The sequence below is a fragment of the Propithecus coquereli genome, unplaced genomic scaffold, assembly GCF_000956105.1.
Source record: "Propithecus coquereli isolate 6110/MARCELLA unplaced genomic scaffold, Pcoq_1.0 Scaffold243, whole genome shotgun sequence".
NCBI classification, from domain to species: domain Eukaryota; kingdom Metazoa; phylum Chordata; class Mammalia; order Primates; family Indriidae; genus Propithecus; species Propithecus coquereli.
The window spans coordinates 3992024-4010562 of NW_012147986.1; the positions used below are offsets into that span (position 1 = coordinate 3992024).

At 43.0% G+C, this 18539-nt stretch overlaps 1 protein-coding gene across 1 annotated transcript in view; it reads right to left on the reverse strand.

The window, feature by feature from the left end:
* The window catches only part of ANTXR1 (anthrax toxin receptor 1), a 275920-nt gene that overhangs the window by 139185 nt on the left and 118196 nt on the right, over nucleotides 1–18539 (reverse strand). The window contains exon 13 of the mRNA XM_012646428.1: nucleotides 2561–2656. Within this exon, the coding sequence (XP_012501882.1) occupies nucleotides 2561–2656 (96 nt within the window). The remainder of the gene's footprint in view (nucleotides 1–2560; nucleotides 2657–18539) is intronic.

Genomic DNA, 18539 nt, shown 5'->3' on the forward strand with positions numbered 1-18539 from the left:
TTTTTTGAGTATTATTCCTGGAAAGAAGATCGCAGAAGGGGAGAGAAGGCACAGAGCAGAATCAAGCCTCATGTACCCCACATTTTGTAGGTCCTTCATGCTTTCTGGCTTTCCTGCCAACATCAAGATGAAGCCTTGGTACCAGGTCATGGAGCGTGTCCCAGCCTTGGGGGAGGGGCAGGGAGTGTGACAGAGGAAGGTTTGGGGGACATTGTTTACAGGGACCCTCCAGTTAGTCAGAGGAGGGGTCACCCTATGGTGAGGGGTGCTGTAACTTGGGGGTAGAAAACTTCCCCACATCCTCCGAGCAGTGCTCCTGAAGGGAGGCCAGTGTTTGCCCTCCTTCCTGTGTACTCCTGTTTGGAAAACACATGACTTATTCTGTCCCACTCCATATATCATCACTCACCAAGGAAGCAAGTGATCAACAAGGAGTTTTTGGGGCCACACCAAGCACTGGAACCCAGGCCAACTTTTAGAAATAGACTTTCAGTTTTTATAGGCATCATAAACAGGAAAATTAATCTCCAAGATCGTCCTCATAAAGAAAGCCTTTGGGACTTACAAAGTTAGATCACATTAAGACATTTTGGCTACCTTCCAAAGCAACAGGGACTTAACAAGATAAATTCATTGAAAAATATTTTGAACATTGCAAAACAATTTGGCTTGGAGTGACAATGCTTCCAATAATGAAAGGTTTATTTTGAGAAATGTTTCCCATCCATTAAATTGAATGCCATACAGCATCCCAATAGATTCCTATTATGGTAAAATACTTTCTAATAATAATAATAATACTACACAGCAATTCCTATGTGCTAGGTACTTTCTAAGCCCTATATATAAAAACTCCTTAAAAAAAAAATACTCCTTTAATCTTCACCATCTAACTCTCAGGTGGGGGCTCTTATTGTTCTCGTTATACCACTGAGGAAACTGAGACACAGAGAAGTTAAGTAACTTGCCCTAGATCACACGGCTAGTAGTTGGTAGAGCACAGCTGGGTTGTTCTATTGCTCCTAGCTGTTTCCACCAGAGGTAATTGTTTGTAATAATAAAAGGGACCACGCGAACAATACTACAGTAGCATACACTGCCTGCTGCCACCAGCCCTGCCACCCCTTTTTAAGAGCCCACTGCAAGGTATTTTTTCTTTCCCCTTCAGAATTCTGGACTTGAAAATGTCCTTGCTTTTGAATCACCATAGGAAGCAACTTTGGCTGACTCATGGGGATTTTTTATCCTAAAAATAAAATGGTTGTGCAGCCTTAAGTATTTAAAACAACATCTAACTCTTGGAGCTGCTGTGGTAAGAATCTGTTTAAAACCTTGGTGAAATCAGTCCAGGCTGGATGGTACTAAGAGACCCGAGACTTACACCTGTCCTGGGTCCCTCCCTACACACAGGAGTTCTTATCTACCGCAAGTCATCCCTTTCCAGAACATCCTGGTCGAGTTTCTCATCTCCTTCACTTGCCACCTCTTTAAAATGTCATTCAAAGCCATTTTCCTCTCCTTTTCAAGCCTAGTGCTCTGTTTGTCTGTGGTCTCGGTTCAGTTCAGTTCTACACGCAGATGTGAATTCCTTGCACCGTGTGCTACGCGCTGGAGTTTCAGAGATAAAACAAAGACGCAGCCCCGTCTGGAGAGGCTCACTCTTTCCCCTGCCAGCCTCCCCACAGAAGAACTGACATGTAGGGACTGGAAGATGCCACGGCAGCAGAGCAGCGGTCGCTTCACACGCACCCCGGCCTCACTGACTTGCATGAAGGCAGGGCACATGCCAGAACTAGACATGTCAGAGCCAATGTCTTTTTCTTTATTTGGACACTATTTTGTTTGGATTTTCCCAGTCTAAAGGCCAGGGAATAGAAGTTGACAACCAGACTTCTATCATTTGGGATTATCATTAGGGTGGATTATTTCAAGCCCTAAGCCATTTGGGGAGACACTGGCTGAATCTATGTGGTGACTACAGACGACAATGATGAGGAGGAGGTAGGTTCTTATTGATCTTGTAGCTTAGACCAGTGCTGGGCACACAGTAGGTGTGTCTTACGTATGTTAGCTGGAATTAAGGAATAAAGGTAGGTGCCTCTCTTTATTGTTGAAAATAAAGAGGCCCAAGACAGTCTTTCAGATGGACAGACTACTTGCTAAGACCAGAGTGGCCTTAGAAGAGTATAGGTTGGGCAACTCAACAAATGTATGTGTGTGCGTGTGTGTGTGTACCATACATACACAGGCATATATGTTCATTACATATCAAATAACACTCATTCGTGGTATCCTGTGGATCCTTCCTAAGCACCGGAACCACAATGGTCACACCCAAGGGTGTGCCCCTTGGCAGTCTCACACCCTAACCCATACTGACTGCTAATGGCGTGTGGCTCCACTGATCAATGTTAGTTTATGCCAATTTTGTATAAATTGTACAAAAAACGCAAGATTGGTCCCCTACCTTTAACATTTTTGTCTCTCTCTCCCCACTCATGGCCCTTGTGAACTTTACGTCACCCTTTACCTTGCATGGCCTGAGGTTTGGGGCACTTACCACGGTGCAGCAGAGAGGCCAGAACCACCAGAGGAGAGCCAGGGCCAGGAGCAGGAACAGGATCAGCAGGGCAATCGCCAAGATGGAGCCGTCAGACTGCAGGGCCAAGAAAGGGGCAGTCAGTGGTGGGACAGGACCACGTGTGGTCTTCCCTCCCCAACCTCCCATCACCAATATGCAGACTGAAGACCAAGAGAACAGCACCGTTTTCCAAGCTAATGGCTGAAACTCTGCCCATCATTCTGGGACTCATGGCCCTGTAAAACACTCTGATTAGCCAAATTTCAAGAGAGATGGATTCGTCTTTTTAGGGAGGCCCTGCTCTTCTCTTTGAAGAACATTCTGAAGGGCCAGCCCCACAAGACACAGAGCAGGCATTGAGATGGCCTACCACTACCATCTGTCCCTGGGATATCATCCTCTGCCTGGTGAGAGGCTCCTGCTCACCGGCTCTGATGTTCTGGCCACCAGCTGGGCTGGCTGACTCAGGACAATTGTCCTCAGGGTTCAGTCTGCTCCCCTGAACCCGTTCACAAAGAAGCATGTAACAGATTCACGAGGCTGAGGATGGAAAGTCTACAGTCTGCTGATGGGACGCCATGTAGGGCAGATGAATTCCAGGGGTTGGGGGAGAGCAGCTGCTGCTGGACCTGGGAGGGGAGGGGTGTGGTCGCTGAGTCAGCCCTATAGTCAGATCAAGTGGCTATGAGGGCATGAGGGAGGGAGGAAGGTACCCAAGACCAGTGTTACCCACTTCAAAACATGCCTAGGCCAGTCCTGAAAATAGACATGGTTGCTGTGGCCTGAGATGGCTGTTAACTTTTAGCAAACAGACCCCACTCAGTATCAGCATTCTGAGGTTGCTGGTTCAAGGAAGCCACTTGAGAACACCAGTGTAAGTCCCCTCCATCCTGCCTCCCTATCAGTATGACTTTCTGGGGGTGGGGGGGATTGTTACACATATCAAAAGCCTCCTTCTGAGTAAAACTGGCAATTCCACTTCTAGTCCAAGAAAATAATCAGGTATGTTTGCACAGATAATAATAATAAAAAGGAAAACCACATAAATGTTTAACAATTAGAGAAGGCTAAATAATGCACTATAGAATTACCATGCAATCAGTTACTATGTAGACATTATGCTGTCGAATAGTTCAATGAGATGGGAAAACATGCTGGTAGGATGACTGCATTTATGTATATCTGCGTCGAAAGTGAGAGTGACAGAAAGACTGTCTCTGATATTCACTAAAATTTTTTACTGATATTTATTAAATTATTAATACTAGTGGTTTTACTGGTAGTGGGTTTATAATAATTTTCTTCTTTTTTAAGTCTACTTTTTAAAAAACATTACATAATGAGAAAATAAACTACTGAGGTTGTTCTTTAAAAATCTGTCCTTGGTGTCAGAGCTCACTGGGCCCAGGGGTTCTTGTCCAGGGTCTATGGGGATACACAGTAGATCTGTGAGGTACACAGATGGGCAAAAGGGATGGAAGCTCGTGACCCTTTGGAATGACACCCATGATCTTTAGTGCGTGTGTCTTCAGGGAGACCCCTCACAGCTCTGTCAGAGTCTCAAGGCTGTTCCCCTTCCCCCATTTACAGAGGGAGGAGTTTGCGTGGCTTGTCCCGAGTAAAGCAGCAGGTTAATGGCAGAGCTCACTCCCACTCTCAGTGCTCAACAGGGGCTACTGGAAGCTGTTCAAAGGCACTCTACTCTTTGGAACTCCCTGAAATGTCTTTGACCAAAAAGCTGGGGAACTAAACACCCCCGGTTCCCGCTAAGCCAAGGCTTGGGAATGTCGGATGGCCCCCGAGGGAGCTGCAGCCACACAAGTGCAGGTGCAGGGCTGGGCAGCCCAGGGGCGGTGGGTGGGGAGAGAGCACAGAGCCCCACCCTGCACCATTTACACATGAGCGCCAGGCTGAAAGAGAGGCTCTCGGTGGCAATAGAAAAAAATCACGTTTTCCAAACTTATTGTTAGTCAAAGACAGCCGTCTAGGTCTCTCAGTCTCCATGTTCCACATCCACAGAACGGAGATGATGAACCTCACCGGCCTCACTGCATCAGCATGAGCATCACATGAGCCCTAAGATGTAAGCAGAAGTGGCTGAGCAATTCGATGTGAGCTGTCTTAAACACTGAGCTGCAACTCACTCTCCCTCTATTTTTTCCACAATAACAAATATGGTGAGCATTTCAGATCATAAATCTGTTTGCATTGGAATAATAAGTGGTTTTGGTTATGGAGAGGCTTATAAAACAGTGGCCTTTTAGTAAAGACTACATTTATTCACATTATACACAATTTTCCTTCTCCCTGATTTTCTTTTTTCACTTTAGGTAGATGAACTGAACCAGTAAGGACTGAAAATTGTGGGGAAGTTTTTTACTTCCTTCTGGAAGAAGAAGGTTTCCCAGGAAGTGGTGAGGGTGAAGCACCCGGTGCAGAAGGGGAGAGGTGAGCTTTCCACACTGGGAGGAGAAAGTGATGGCTGGCTTTTCTCCAGCCAAGCTAGGCCTGCCCCTTACGGGCCACAGTTCCTTCTGGCGGTAGTGCGGAAAGGACAGTGGGGCTCAGGGAAGCGGGCGCTGGGGGTGGAATTGCACAGGGACAGAAACTCCTAGAGGAGCTTTCTTCTGCTCTGGAGACGGCGCTGGGATAAAGTCCCCAAATGCACTGCCAGGTTTTCCAGATCTTCCAGAAACCATTATATACCTAGTTCAAAAGAACAAAGGGCATGAATTTTTGATAAACTTAGACCTAAAGCTAATGTTTCAGAAAGAGGTAAGATGCACATGCAACCTCAGAGGTTCATTCATTTATTCATTCAGCAAATGTTTATTGAGGGTCTCTACAAAAAAGGGTGAGCAAAGATGGGGTCTCTGCATTACCCATCCACACTCAGAACAGCCCAAAGTAAATGACCATTATGAATACCTGCCATTGACTGAGCATTACTAAGTGTTCAACCATGGGCCAAACGCTTTACAAACATTACCTTTCCCAACCAGCTGCACTATGAAGCAGTTATTGTCAACTACTGTTTTTTTTAAGAGATGGGGTCTGACTATGTTGCACGGGCTGGTCCCAAACTCCTGGGTTCAAGCGATACTCCTGTCTCAGCTTCCCGAGTAGCTGGGACTACAGGGGCATGCCACCATGCCCGGCTAATTTTTCTATGTGGTATCTCACTATGTTGCTCAGGCTGGTCTCAAATTTTTGGCCTCAAGCATTCCTCCTGCCTTGGACTCCCAATGTGCTGGCATTGCAGGCGTGAGCCACTGTGCCCAGCTGCAAAACTGGGATTTCAATGCACATGTTCCGATTTTAGAACCTTGCCCCTCTCCCACTTAACCATTATACTATACTGTTGAATTTATAAAAATTTAGTTAAGTAATATCTGTACATTAAACAGCTGCATCAGCGATCACACCTGTGATGCAATTGCCCTATCTGCTCTCACAGGAGCAGTTCACTCGCATGCTCGCATGGCCCAGCATGGATCGGCATGTAGCACGGCTGAAATTGTGCTTCGGAATGACGTCAGAAAGGAACAGGGGCCATAGCAGAGCCTGCCGTCCCATAGATTCTTGGCTTGGAGTTTTTTTTTTTTTTTTTGAGACAGGGTCTCCCCCCTGTCACCCAGGCTACAGTGCACTGGCAGCATCATAGCTTACTGCAACCTCAAACTCCTGGGCTCAAGTGATCCTCCTGCCTCAGCCTCCTGAGTAGTTGGGACTAGAGGTGTGCGCCACCATGCCAGGCTAATTTTTCTATTTTTTGTAGAGATATGGTCTCCCTATGTTGCTCAGGCTGCTCTTGAATTCCTGGGCTCAAGTGATCCTTCAACTTCAGCCTCCCAAAGTGCTAGGATTACAAGTGTGAGCCAGCGCACCTGGCTGGCTTGGAGTTTTAATCAATAGCCTTGTGAAGAGGGGCTGACAACTAATGTAAGACTTTACATTGCTTGTTGAATATATATCAATACATAGTATAGAAATATACACATATCTCCATCAACTAGGTGGATAAAGAAAATGTGGTGTGTGTGTGTGTATGTGTGCGTGTGTATACACATACACCCCGTAGAATACTACTCAGCCATGAAAAGGAATGAAATAATGTCTTTTGCAGCAATTTGGATGTAACTGGAGACCATTATCCCAAGTGAAGTATCCCAGGAATGGAAAAACAAATATCACGTTCTTACTTATAAGTGGAAGCTAAATGATGGATATATATGGTGATAACGTGGTATAATGGACATCGGAAACTAAGAAAGGGGGAAGGGTGGGAGGGGGGTGAGGAATGAAAAATCACTTATAGGGAAGAATGTACACTTTTCTCACGATGGGCACACTAAAAGCCCTGATTTCACCATTATACAATTCATCCATGTAACAAAAAGCAAGTGTACCCCCTAAATCTATTGATATAATAATAAAAATAACATAAAGACATCTGCCTTGTTTAGTAAATGGTATTTGCTTCACTCTTAAAATTAGGTCAGTTATTCTAAACCACTCCTTCTGCATCTTTACCAAGTCCCAAGATAAAGACACCTAAGGAGCAGGCTCCGCCCATGGCCAGGAGGCATGTGGAGTGTTCCAGAGCCCACACAGCATAGCCTGACACCCACAAAGCCTGGCTCTGCTCTGCACTCTGTTCTCTTGCTCTGGGACAGACTGCCCTGGCGCCTTGGGCTCCTCCTCTGACTCGCCCTCCTGTGTCTGTTGGCACACCCTGTGCTAACCGTCACCTGCTCCTGAGAGCCTCTTCTGGGATTGGAGCCCAGAAGGGTCGTGGGCTGAATGCTCTCACAGCTTAACTAAGCACTGGTGTTTGGGCTGGGCCTCTGCTCTTCCCCTTCACCAGGGCAAAGGGTGGCCAGGACTGGAGAGACCCCAGGTCCCACGTGGACAGTACCCTGGGGCTGAGTGGGACCATTTGGGCCAGAGGTCCCCCTTAAGAAATTGTGCCTGCCCAGGCCCAGTCTCAGATGGGAGCTGGCAGGGGGCAAAGTGGCTTCCAAGAACTGGTGCTCCCTGACTCACTAGTTCAGACTCATCCTCCAGGCTCGGTCTGAGACTCCTCACTGGGCGGGGGTCCTGAAGCCAGGACATGCACGGATTTTATTTTATGACACAAGGAGAGCAGACGCTGACCTGCCCAGCAAATTCTCAGTGTCTGATGCCTGCCCTTGCTGGGCAGCCCTGCAAGAATGTCACCACATACCTCTGAAAGAGATTTCAGAGGGAATAGAGCAGCAGATAAACAGCTAGAGATGGACTCTTACCACTGTTATTTTCCTAACAGCCTAAGCACAGACATGAGTTAAATTCTTATTTTATTTTAAAAAATGGAAATGAAGTTTAAAAAATCAACGTGGCCCTTTAATTTTAAAAATTTGACAGGAGGTGGTAGGGGAGCTCTCGGGTGAGTGGCTGAGGGGCGGAAGCAGCCTATGGGGTGCATCTGCCAGTTGAGGGATCGGCCATGAATACTTCTAAGCCTGTCGAACCCTCACACAGAGGCTGCTATGGAGCACGCAGACAGGCGATATCAAGGTAATATTAAACATGAGGGCAGGACCCCTCAGCCCTGCTCCTTCCTCTGGTGATTCGTTCTTTATTAGGGACGACATTCCCTGCAGGCTGCCTGGCATGAGTGGCCAAATCTCTGCATCAGGGCTTTCTTTAATGCCTTCCGTCCCCAGCTTGGGAAATGAGGGCATCTCTTTAAGACAAGGAGGCACTGTTCCCAAGGACAGATTGGAAACTTGAATAATGAAAACATCTCTTCCTTGGTAGGTGGAATGTAGGTAATTTTGGATTTCTAATGCATGGCATGGGGCGGGAGAGAGGAATCTTGTCTGGGCTTGTTTGTAATATAATACGAGAGAACCAGGCCTCTAGACGATACAGCATGAAACACTGCTGCTCCTTTCTGTTTTGTTTTGTGGGTTGCCATAGCAAAGTGAGAGGGATAAAATGGAGAGGAATTAGTGAGAGACTGGGGGAAGTTCAATGTAAAGAAACTGTGTGAAGTCCTCTGTCTCAAAGTCAGGCTTGTGCCAGGATTCTGCCTAATGCCCGCCGCACGAGGTTATTGTGTAGCCAATAAGCATCCTCCAGTTGGGCCTGGAAAGGAGGGAATGCGTCTTCCCCACTCCTGACGCCGCTTCCGTGTTGGGGCACTCAGTGTGTGTAACCCCAGGCCTGTCTCTTCCCCGTACTTACTCCGTACATAAGGAAAGAGCAAACTGAGCTTATTTCTTGGGAGTGCATGCCCACAGGGAGCAGGTGTTGTTTGTTCTCTGCTATTCCGTGCAAGCAGGTTTGGTGGGGCCTGACTCTTGTACAATTTTGGGGAGGATCTTTAAGAAAGAAAACAAAAACACAAGTGCAAAATTATAAGGGCCCTTCCCAGGGCCCTAGAAGGGACTTGTTCAGATGAGGGCCCCAAAGCTGAAGCTAATCAGCCCCTGGCTGCACATCTCTCCTGGACAGGACCCATGCCTGCGACTAGGCTGGGAAATCTATTTAATTCTGAGCTTCAGTTTCCTGCCCATTTGCTGCCATGCTCAGCCAAAGTCTCCAACCCACAGTAACAGGCGATCCTGAGGCTTTCATATGTCAGTTTTTGGCCTCGTTTCTGTTGATTCACAATCAAGGCAGGAAAGAGGTATCTTTATTGCCCCCACTACAGGGACCACCAATAGCTCTTATTTTAACTAACCCCAGCATGGGTCCTGGTAATTGAAAAAAATTACATTTAGACAATAACAGTATACTTAACTTATTGATAAAGGCTCTGGTAATTGTAACAATTACATTTTGACAACAACCGTATAGTCAATTTGTTAACAAAGAGGTTATCAGAGCCCTTACTGGTGGCCCGGGGTTGGCTACTGTCCTACGGTCCACACTAGGTTGTGCAGATTTGAGTATTAACACTGAATTCCTGAAGCCGCCGAGGATACACAGATGCTTTCACAAGGTTAGGCTACCTTGTAAATATTTAACATGAAAGAATGAAGTAGCAAGGTTTATTCTGCCACACTACAAGATATTAGCCAATCTCCGCCAAAAATGTGCCAGGAAAATAGCCGAGGATCCATTAGCGCTTCTTTAATGCTGGCAGTGCTGTTTCCCTGGATTCTCCCCTCCCAGGGCACCCAGGGACATGGCTGATGACTCGAGGTTCCCCAGTGGCCCGCCCTCCTTTCTTCCTCTCCTCCTCCCTCCACCCTGTCTCCCCTTCCTCTGGTACCAAGTGACGGTGTCTGTGAAGCACTGTTGGAAAGACTTCAAGAGAAAGAGATCCTTTAGCGGGGGCAGCTCTAATCTATCGACTTTGTGACTTCATAGCAATCTGCTTGTTCTAAATACCAAAGAGTCCATCCTGGTGAGAGGGAAATGGGCAGAGATCAAGGGACTATAAACATGTTGGCTTCGCTCTGCTCCTGATTGTAGAGTCAGAGCAGAGTCAGGGGCTGGAGGGCTCTGCACACCCACGGGTCCCCTCTGCTCAGCCCCCTTCCTCCCCCCACCTCCCAGGGAGGTGCTTAGGCTGGTGCTTCTGAGGCGTCACATTCCCGGGCTCTGAAGTGGAATTTAGAACCATCCAGAGCAGCAGCTCTGTTTCCTGCCCAGACAAAACTGGCAGAGGATGGGCAAGTTTTATTTTCAAAGATGACATTTAAATCATTTTATTGCTGCTGAGAAGTTCTGGATGGGCAAGCCTGGAGACCAACATTCTTTCTCTCCCAGAGCTTACATATTCTGACTGTTATTTCTGGTAGGCACCTCAGCGATGATCTAACTCATCTGCCCACTCTGCCCTCCATTTTATTGAAATTTATTCCCCGGCATCTGTGACGGTATTCTCCTGATCCCCTTACCTCTGACTATTCCTTTCCACCTCCCTCATGGGCTTTTCCTTGTATGCAACCTCTTAAATGTCAGCATGCCCTATGGAGCCATCCTTTTTTTCCCCACTTTAAAAAATTTTGGAGATATATGTGCTATTATTTTAACCATTTTTAAGTGTATAATTCAGTGGCATTACGAACATTCACAATGTTGTCCAACCCGTGGAACCATTCTTGGCTGTTGCTGGTTTTCTTTCAAACGCTTTCCATAGGCTGCCTCATTTCCTTCTGTAGTTTAAACTCTCATCTAGATATTGATGACTTAAATCTTTACCTTTAGCCTATATCTCTCCTCATGCTTCAGGGTCATATTCAGGGCTATTCAACTGTCCAGTTGGTCCCAGTGATACCTCAAACTCAACCATTTGCACTGAGCTCATTGTTTTCCCCTTCAAAGCTGCTTGATCTCCTCCTCTCATTTAATGGCACTACTTACCAACCCAAGTCAATCTCAGTTTTCTATTCCTCCCTCTCTCCCTTCCCTGATATCACATCCTCCATCAGTGTATCCTTATCCTATGACCTAAATACTTCTCAGTCTGCCTCTGTCTACTCCATCTCCAATTCCACTGATCAGGTTTAGGATCTCATTATTTCTTTCCTGGACAGTTGCAGTTATCTCTTTATTGGTTTCTCCACCACCAGTAATTAGCACCAGGAATTCCACCCTCGATACTGCAGATAGAGCCATTTATCTAAAACGATATTCTGATAGCTTTGCCTGCCCATGAACTTTTTGATAGCTCTTCAGTGCCCATGAGAGTTCTTAATATTTGAGAATTTAATGAAAGTGATACACCTCTTTCCTCATGAAAATACACATTCACATTTCACACCAGCTCACAAATTTTTGCTCACAATTTCAGGGGGGTCCATCGAATCCCTAGAATCTTTTTATGGACAGACGCCTAGGTAGAAGGTTTTAGGTCCTAGCCCATGCAAGGCCTCGCTTATTTCTCCGGCCTCCTCTCTCACCAACTCCCTCCTTGCATTTTGTGCTTTGATGAAACTAAACCATGTGGTTTAGTATAGTTCCCTGTACACACCTTGCTCTTCTCGCATGTTCTTCTTCTTCCTGAGACACCTTTTCCAACTTTCATTGCTTGGCTTTTAAGTCTTAGCTCAGGCACCACCTGATTCATACATACCTAACATATTCATTGAACACCTACTATGTGCCGGGCCCTCCCCAAGCACTAGAGAACAATGGCATAAAAGATGGCATGGTTTTTGTAATCACAGACCAACAAATACCACTGAACTCTGAGTCTGCACTCTTATTTTATCCTAATTCTATCTCTACCATAGCATCTACTATATTTTATAGAAATTATATCATTATGTTCTTGTCTCTGCCACTGAACTATAGGCCCCTAGAGGACATAGATCTGCTTTTCTCGTCTTTGTACTTTTAAGACATACTATAATGTTTCAAACATAGAATGACTTAATAAATAGTCATTCAACTGTTTCTTAGATTGAGAGAATTGAGAATTCAGACAATTAATGCCTTCTATAGAAATGGCACTGAAGGCTGCCTACTTCCTCCTCCATGCCCCCGTCCCTGAGAACAGCCGCACCACCCTCACTGCAGAGCTTGGGCTTTGGAATCAGGAAAAGATGATCCAAATCCTAGTACTTCCACTTATTAATATGTGGGCTTTGGATAAGTCATGCAACCTCTCTTAACCTTCCTTTTCTCTACATTATGTGGAACTGAGAGGATTCCAACTTCCCGGGACTGATTCCGTGATTACTGAGATAAGGTATGACAAGATCCTGGCACATGGCCATCCTTCAATAGATATGACCTCCTCTTCCATTCTTCCCTTGCTTCTAGGCCCAAATCAAGTTCCTGGTGATGTGCCCAGGCATAGTCTAGGTAAACAAATTTGATTTCTGTGAACAGCCTCAAATAAACTGTGACTGGAGCTATGATGTTAGTGGGTGGTCTCAGGTTACAGATTTGAGAAACCCAAGCCCCTAAGATTGTCATCCCAGTGTCAAAGAAAGGGAAAACTAAGTGGGTTTTCCAATGGTAAATTTAATAGCCTTCATCAAAGTCGATCAGATTTTAAAAAGGGCGACATAATGAAACACTATAATTCAGTCTTGCTACCTGAGAGGTAATTTGGCAAGAAATGGCAATACAATTGATAGACGCTGAACATTTTAGATTTCTTAACTCAAGAAGTGGGGTAATATAGAAAAAATATTAAGTGAGAATTATCTAAGCCTTTGTGGAACTCTTTCTAAAAATCATGGCTACAAAGCAATGTGGCTGTTTGCATAGTGAATGAACATAACAGAACTCCCATATCCTCATGAATCTAATTCCCTCTAAACTAGTAGTTTTGGAGGTTGAAGACTCCCTCCAGTGATGCAGCCATTGTTCAAAGCAATTCTGAAACACCTCCCTTAGAACTGTTTCTAAAACCAATTTACAGGCCACAAGAAGAAAATCTTACAACCTCTCAGTCATGCCTTGCTTTTCACCAAAGAGGTTCCCAGCTTGGTAACCCACCATTCATAAAACCTGGTTCCCACACTTTCAGGTTTTTTAAAATCAAATGATGATGATATTCCCTTATTCCCCAACTGAGGATATTCAAATACCATGCCTTCAAAGTTATGGCAATTCCAAACCAGGAATGCAGAAAATAGTTGGAATAGTGACAGTGTTGTTGGAGAAAGCATATGGCTTTCCAAGGTAAATGCTCTGAAGGAGTAGAAATCATTTGGATGTGTAAATTCTAGTTTGCTATAAATCTTATTACTTTATGCCTTATATGAATAATACCAGAAGGACTTAGATAAGCCATCATTAGTATGCAGTTAAGGGGAAGATCGATGCCTTATGCCTACAAACTTAAGTTTTGAGGTCCTCATCATGGAAGGACATTCTTGTGGTACTCTTGTCACCCTGACCCAATAATGACATTTCATGTTATTAATATTTATGAATTCAAGATTTATAAAAAGTATATCTTGGATTCATTCAGCACTTTCCATTGTCTCTTTAAAACTCACAGAGCATATTAATCAAAACCAGTTTTCAGAGAATAATGCAGACAAGATGTAGCTTGTTAGTTCTCAGAATGCCCTAGTTCTTGTGAGTGGGCTGTTGAAAGAGGATTACAGAGAAGGTTCTTAGTAATGTTGAAATATTATGACGTTGGAACAGAAAGGCTAATTTCTTGCTTTCATTTCTTTTGTTCTATTAAATATAGTAAATATAGTAATTTGTCTTATCTTTAATGAAGATATTTATTTAATGTATGTACTCAATTGGTCTTATTCATTATCCCTCATATGTTAGCATCATTGTTACCCATTACTAGTAAGTAAACATGACCTACTGTATACTGTCGGCTGTTGCTCTATATTATAAACGAGGAAAGGTGGGTTTGGGTAGTGCCTCACATAGGTAGATGCTTACCGGTGGTGACTGATGATCAGTTCCTTAAAATAGTGCTGTTAAACTGCATAATAGGGATCAGGAAACCAATAAATTATTTTCTATTGGGTTTCTAACACATATTCAGCAGTAAGAGGCATAGAAAGATGACCAAAGTCAGCTCCGATCCTGAAAGAGGTTGTCACAGTCCTGTTAGAAGGTCAGGACTGATTCGCAGGGCTTAGAGAGCAGCACAGGTTACACACAGTTAAACTCTAAAAGACGCTGCAAACCACAGTGCCTGGGCTCAGAGCAGAGGGAGTTTAAGAGGTTTGCTGAGGCCAGAGAGGCATCCTGGGGTAGGCTCAGACAGCACTTGGTGGGCCTGGCAGCCACGGCGAGACTGGGTAGGTGGAAGGAAGAAGAGAGAGTGTTCCAGAAGGAAAATGAAATGTGATCAAAGACACAGAAGTAGGAATGGACATAATTTTATTTAGAGTGAGGAAGTATGAAATACAGAATAGTCATCAAACACTTTTACCTGGTAGGGATCAGTGATTCACAAATTTTAAGGCCAGTAGTAGGGGTCAGCCAGGGCTGCCAGGTGGAACTCTATAATAAGCAGTATGTTTCAGATATTAATGTTTATTTTGGCTGAGTTTGCACCTTTTATATATAATCTTGAGAACCTTGAGTTTTATAGAAACCTTTTCTAAGTCCCTGAATTTGGGTAATGCAGATAAAATAAAGTTGTCTTAGCTGTACCCTTCATACTTTCTTGGCCTGTAAATGAAGCAGTTTTCCTGATGCTGGTTTGTATGGAAAAGAAATACAGGAATATTTTAGTTGTCACCTACTCAAGTGCTTTTTAATTTTTTTTTAAAAAATAAACAAAGCATTAAGCCCACTGCTTTGGGCACTGACTAAACTAACAGCTGCTCTAGCAGCCACAGTAACAGCAAAGGAATGCTAGCTATGTATCGCACTGGCTCTTTTCTTGGGGAGAAATAAATTAAGGCACTGACTTTTGAATTTCCTTGGTGTCCTAATGAATAGGTGAGAAGATGGTTGCTTTGCAAAAGGAAAGGTGTGTATATACCCTCGTGGGGAATAGAGGGAAGAGTTTGATTGCTTTTTGGGCTCGTAAGCAATATAAATCATGTCAGTTCCAAATACTATCTTGATTAGAAAATACATGTAAGGACCCTAGGACTACTTGTGATTTGGTGCAATGTGACTATAAATTGGCAACGAGGACAATATGATCTGGGTCAGGGTGGGTCTCCGCCCATTCTGGAATAGTCTAGCCCACTGATTTTGCCAATTTGGGACCACTTAAAGATTTGCTAAATCTTGCGTACTTAGAGCATACACTTTCTCTCCAGTTCTTATTCACAGACTAGGAATTCTTGTTTTACAAATAATGTATGTGAGCCTGATTATGTGATATCCAGGCACCCAGAAGCTTAAATTGTCAAATTAGAAGGTGAAAGGGAGAATATGCAGATTGGAAAACACATGTGTAATATGAAGAAGTGAGAGACCAGAAAAAGTAGAACGATAAACTTCAAAAACAACAACCAAAAATACCCCCAAAACAGTGATCAGAGACCACTGTAGGGATGAACAGCCTTGCAAATTGAGGATTTCACAGTAATGTGGCAAATTTTAATTGGAGATATAAATGGAGGAGAGTAACTTGTAAACATTGTACAATATTTTATAACATCCATTTTGTGTACAACGGCTTTCCTAAGAAGAAAGACTTAGGAGTAGATGAGGGATGAACTCAGTTGGATGTATTTCTTAGTTCTCATGGTCAATGGTTTCACTCCAGCACTGCCTGAACCTGTGACAACATTGAGTTTAGCTCATCTTCCCATCCAGGCTGACCCGCAACAACAGTGTTCCTTGGGTACATGTCTATTTCTCTTACTCTCCTTCTCTATGTCCAACTAACAGTTTTCTTTGTTACCTCTCTATCTTGTTTTCTGTACTGTTCTTACTGTATTATTTTTGTCCTATTTTTTGGAGGGGTTTACTCTGCTGTTATTCTCTAACCTCCTGAGTTCTATGCTAGGCTAATTGACATGTAAGTTTTCTTTCTTTCTAATATAAACACTTAAGACTACGAATTTTCCTCTAAGAGCCACTTTAGCTGCATTTCAACTTTTGGTAGGTGGCATCTTCATAACTGATCAGTTCTAAGTATTTTCTAATTTACATTATGATTTTACTTTGAATCAAATGATTTGGATGTGTGTTTGAAATTTCAAAATATATGAGATTTTCAAAACTGATTGGTAACTTGATTAGCTATTGGGTTTTAATTGTTCCCTCCCTCCCTCCCTCCCTCCCTTCCTTCCTTCCTTCCTTCCTTCCTTCCTTCCTTCCTTCCTTCCTTCCTTCCTTTTCTTTCTTTCTTCCAGAATATGGTCTATATGATATCAATTTTTTGAAATTTGTTGAGATTTGGCTTATGGCCTAGTGCATGACTATTTTTTATAAAAGTGTAAAAGTGTGTTTGAAAAGGAATAGATACTCTCTGTTGGATGCAGATTTCCTATAAATGGTAAGCCATTCCCCAAAGGGGAAAGACTACAGTTCTTATTTTCTGCTGTGAATGGAGGTAGGTGGTGGAGAGGAAGTGACTGATTAGTTTTGTCCAGCATATGTTTCATTATCTTTACTTTTGGTACACTATAGACAGATGGAAAATATTTCACTGAATTTCAGCTGCATCCATTGTAGGATGGCTCATTATGTTATGAGCTAGTAGGGAAAAATACTGCCTATTAAATCATGATACATTATTATTATTATTATTATTTTTTGAGGCAGAGTCTGGCTCTGTTGTCCTGGCTAGAGTGCCGTGGTGTCAGCCTAGCTCACAGCAACCTCAAACTCCTGGGCTCAAGCAATCCTCCTGCCTCAGCCTCCCGAGTAGCTGGGACTACAGGCATGTGCCACCATGCCCGGCTAATTTCTTTCTATTTTTAGTAGAGACGGGGTCTCGCTCTTGCTCAGGCCTGTCTCGAACTCCTGACCTTGAGCGATCCACCTGGCTCGGCCTCCCCGAGTGCTACATGATACATTATTGATGATTTGAAACATCTCCATTTTAGAGATGTTAAAATGTGAAAAGGTATGTTTTTGTCATTAATCCTGTAATTGCATAATCCTCCATTTTATGCAACCAACAATTTTTGGACCCTATTTTAGAAAGTTATGCTGAAGCCTTACTGTGTATCCACTAGATTGTGTTTAATTGCATTATTCCATTCATTTATATTAAATCTTTTGGCTGTTTGATCTATTCGTTACTGAGAGAACTGTACGTAAATCTCCTCTTGTGACGGTGGATTTATCAATTTCTCTTTGCAATTCTCTCAACTTGTGCTTTACACATGCTAAGGATATGTTATTAAGTGCAGATTTGAATTACAATACCTTCTAGGTTAACTGTTCTTTCAACATTATGTAATGGTCATCTTTATACCGATAATGCTTTTTTTTAGCCAAAAAGTTAATTTTATCCAGTATTAATATAGCAACATTTGCTTTCTTTTGGTATTTGTGTGATACAACTTTTCTCATACTTTTATTTTCAACCTTTCTGTGCCCTTATATTTTATTGAATGAATGTTTTATCATAAATAGTACACAGCTGGAAATTAAAAAAACCATAATCTGTCAATTTTTGTCTTTTAACTGCTGAGTTTGGTCTAGTACATTTATTTTACTTACAGATTATTTTAACTCCACTTTTATTTCTACCATCTTACTACATGCTTATCTCAGAGTTTTCCACAGCATAGATTCAAAAAATAATTTTTTTTCTATTTACTCTCAAAACAGGGAAATTTCAAACTAAGGGCAAACTTTAAAAAAATACTTAGAGATAAAAATATTGAAAGTCAATTGCTCAAACATCCAAGAAAAACAAATTAGCATGAATCCTCTAAAACATATTTTAAAAGATATTTTTATGCATAAAAGGGTTATCAAAATAGAGATGTTAGCAAACTACTTTTATTTCAGTTCATGAACAATATTTGAGATCTGAGTTCTGCATTCTGATATTCTTGTGGTCTTTTGCCCTTTCTAACGACAGTTCATGAAACCACAGGCCATCTTGTTAAAATAATAATAAAAAATAGCAGGACTTTGTAAAAAATACCTTGAATTATGTACGGCTCTACTGAGACTGGTTAATAAATAGAGGAGAATGATTTGTGTCTGGTGTATCAATTGTTTGTAATTTAAAGGGTGTGTTTTGAGGTTACTTGAAAATAGACTATTCTCAGGAGGAGTTTTAAGCACTCTGGTCTGAAATATGATCTCACTTGTATTAGGTGGAGGTTGGCCAATCTGAACTGCACCAAGAGAAACTGTCTCCAGTATCACCAACAAAGGTCTCTCACATTTATTTTCAAAACGTAAAAGCCAAACTCATTTGTTACACTGTATAGGACTGATAATATTTACCTTACTCCTTTACTAACATCCCTTTAGGTCTACAATCACAGACTCTCAATGTTGGAAAGCGTCTGAAAGCTTTTCTACTCCAATTGCCTATCTGATGCATGAATGGCATTTACATGATTCTGCCAAGTTGTCATGTTGCCTGTGCTTA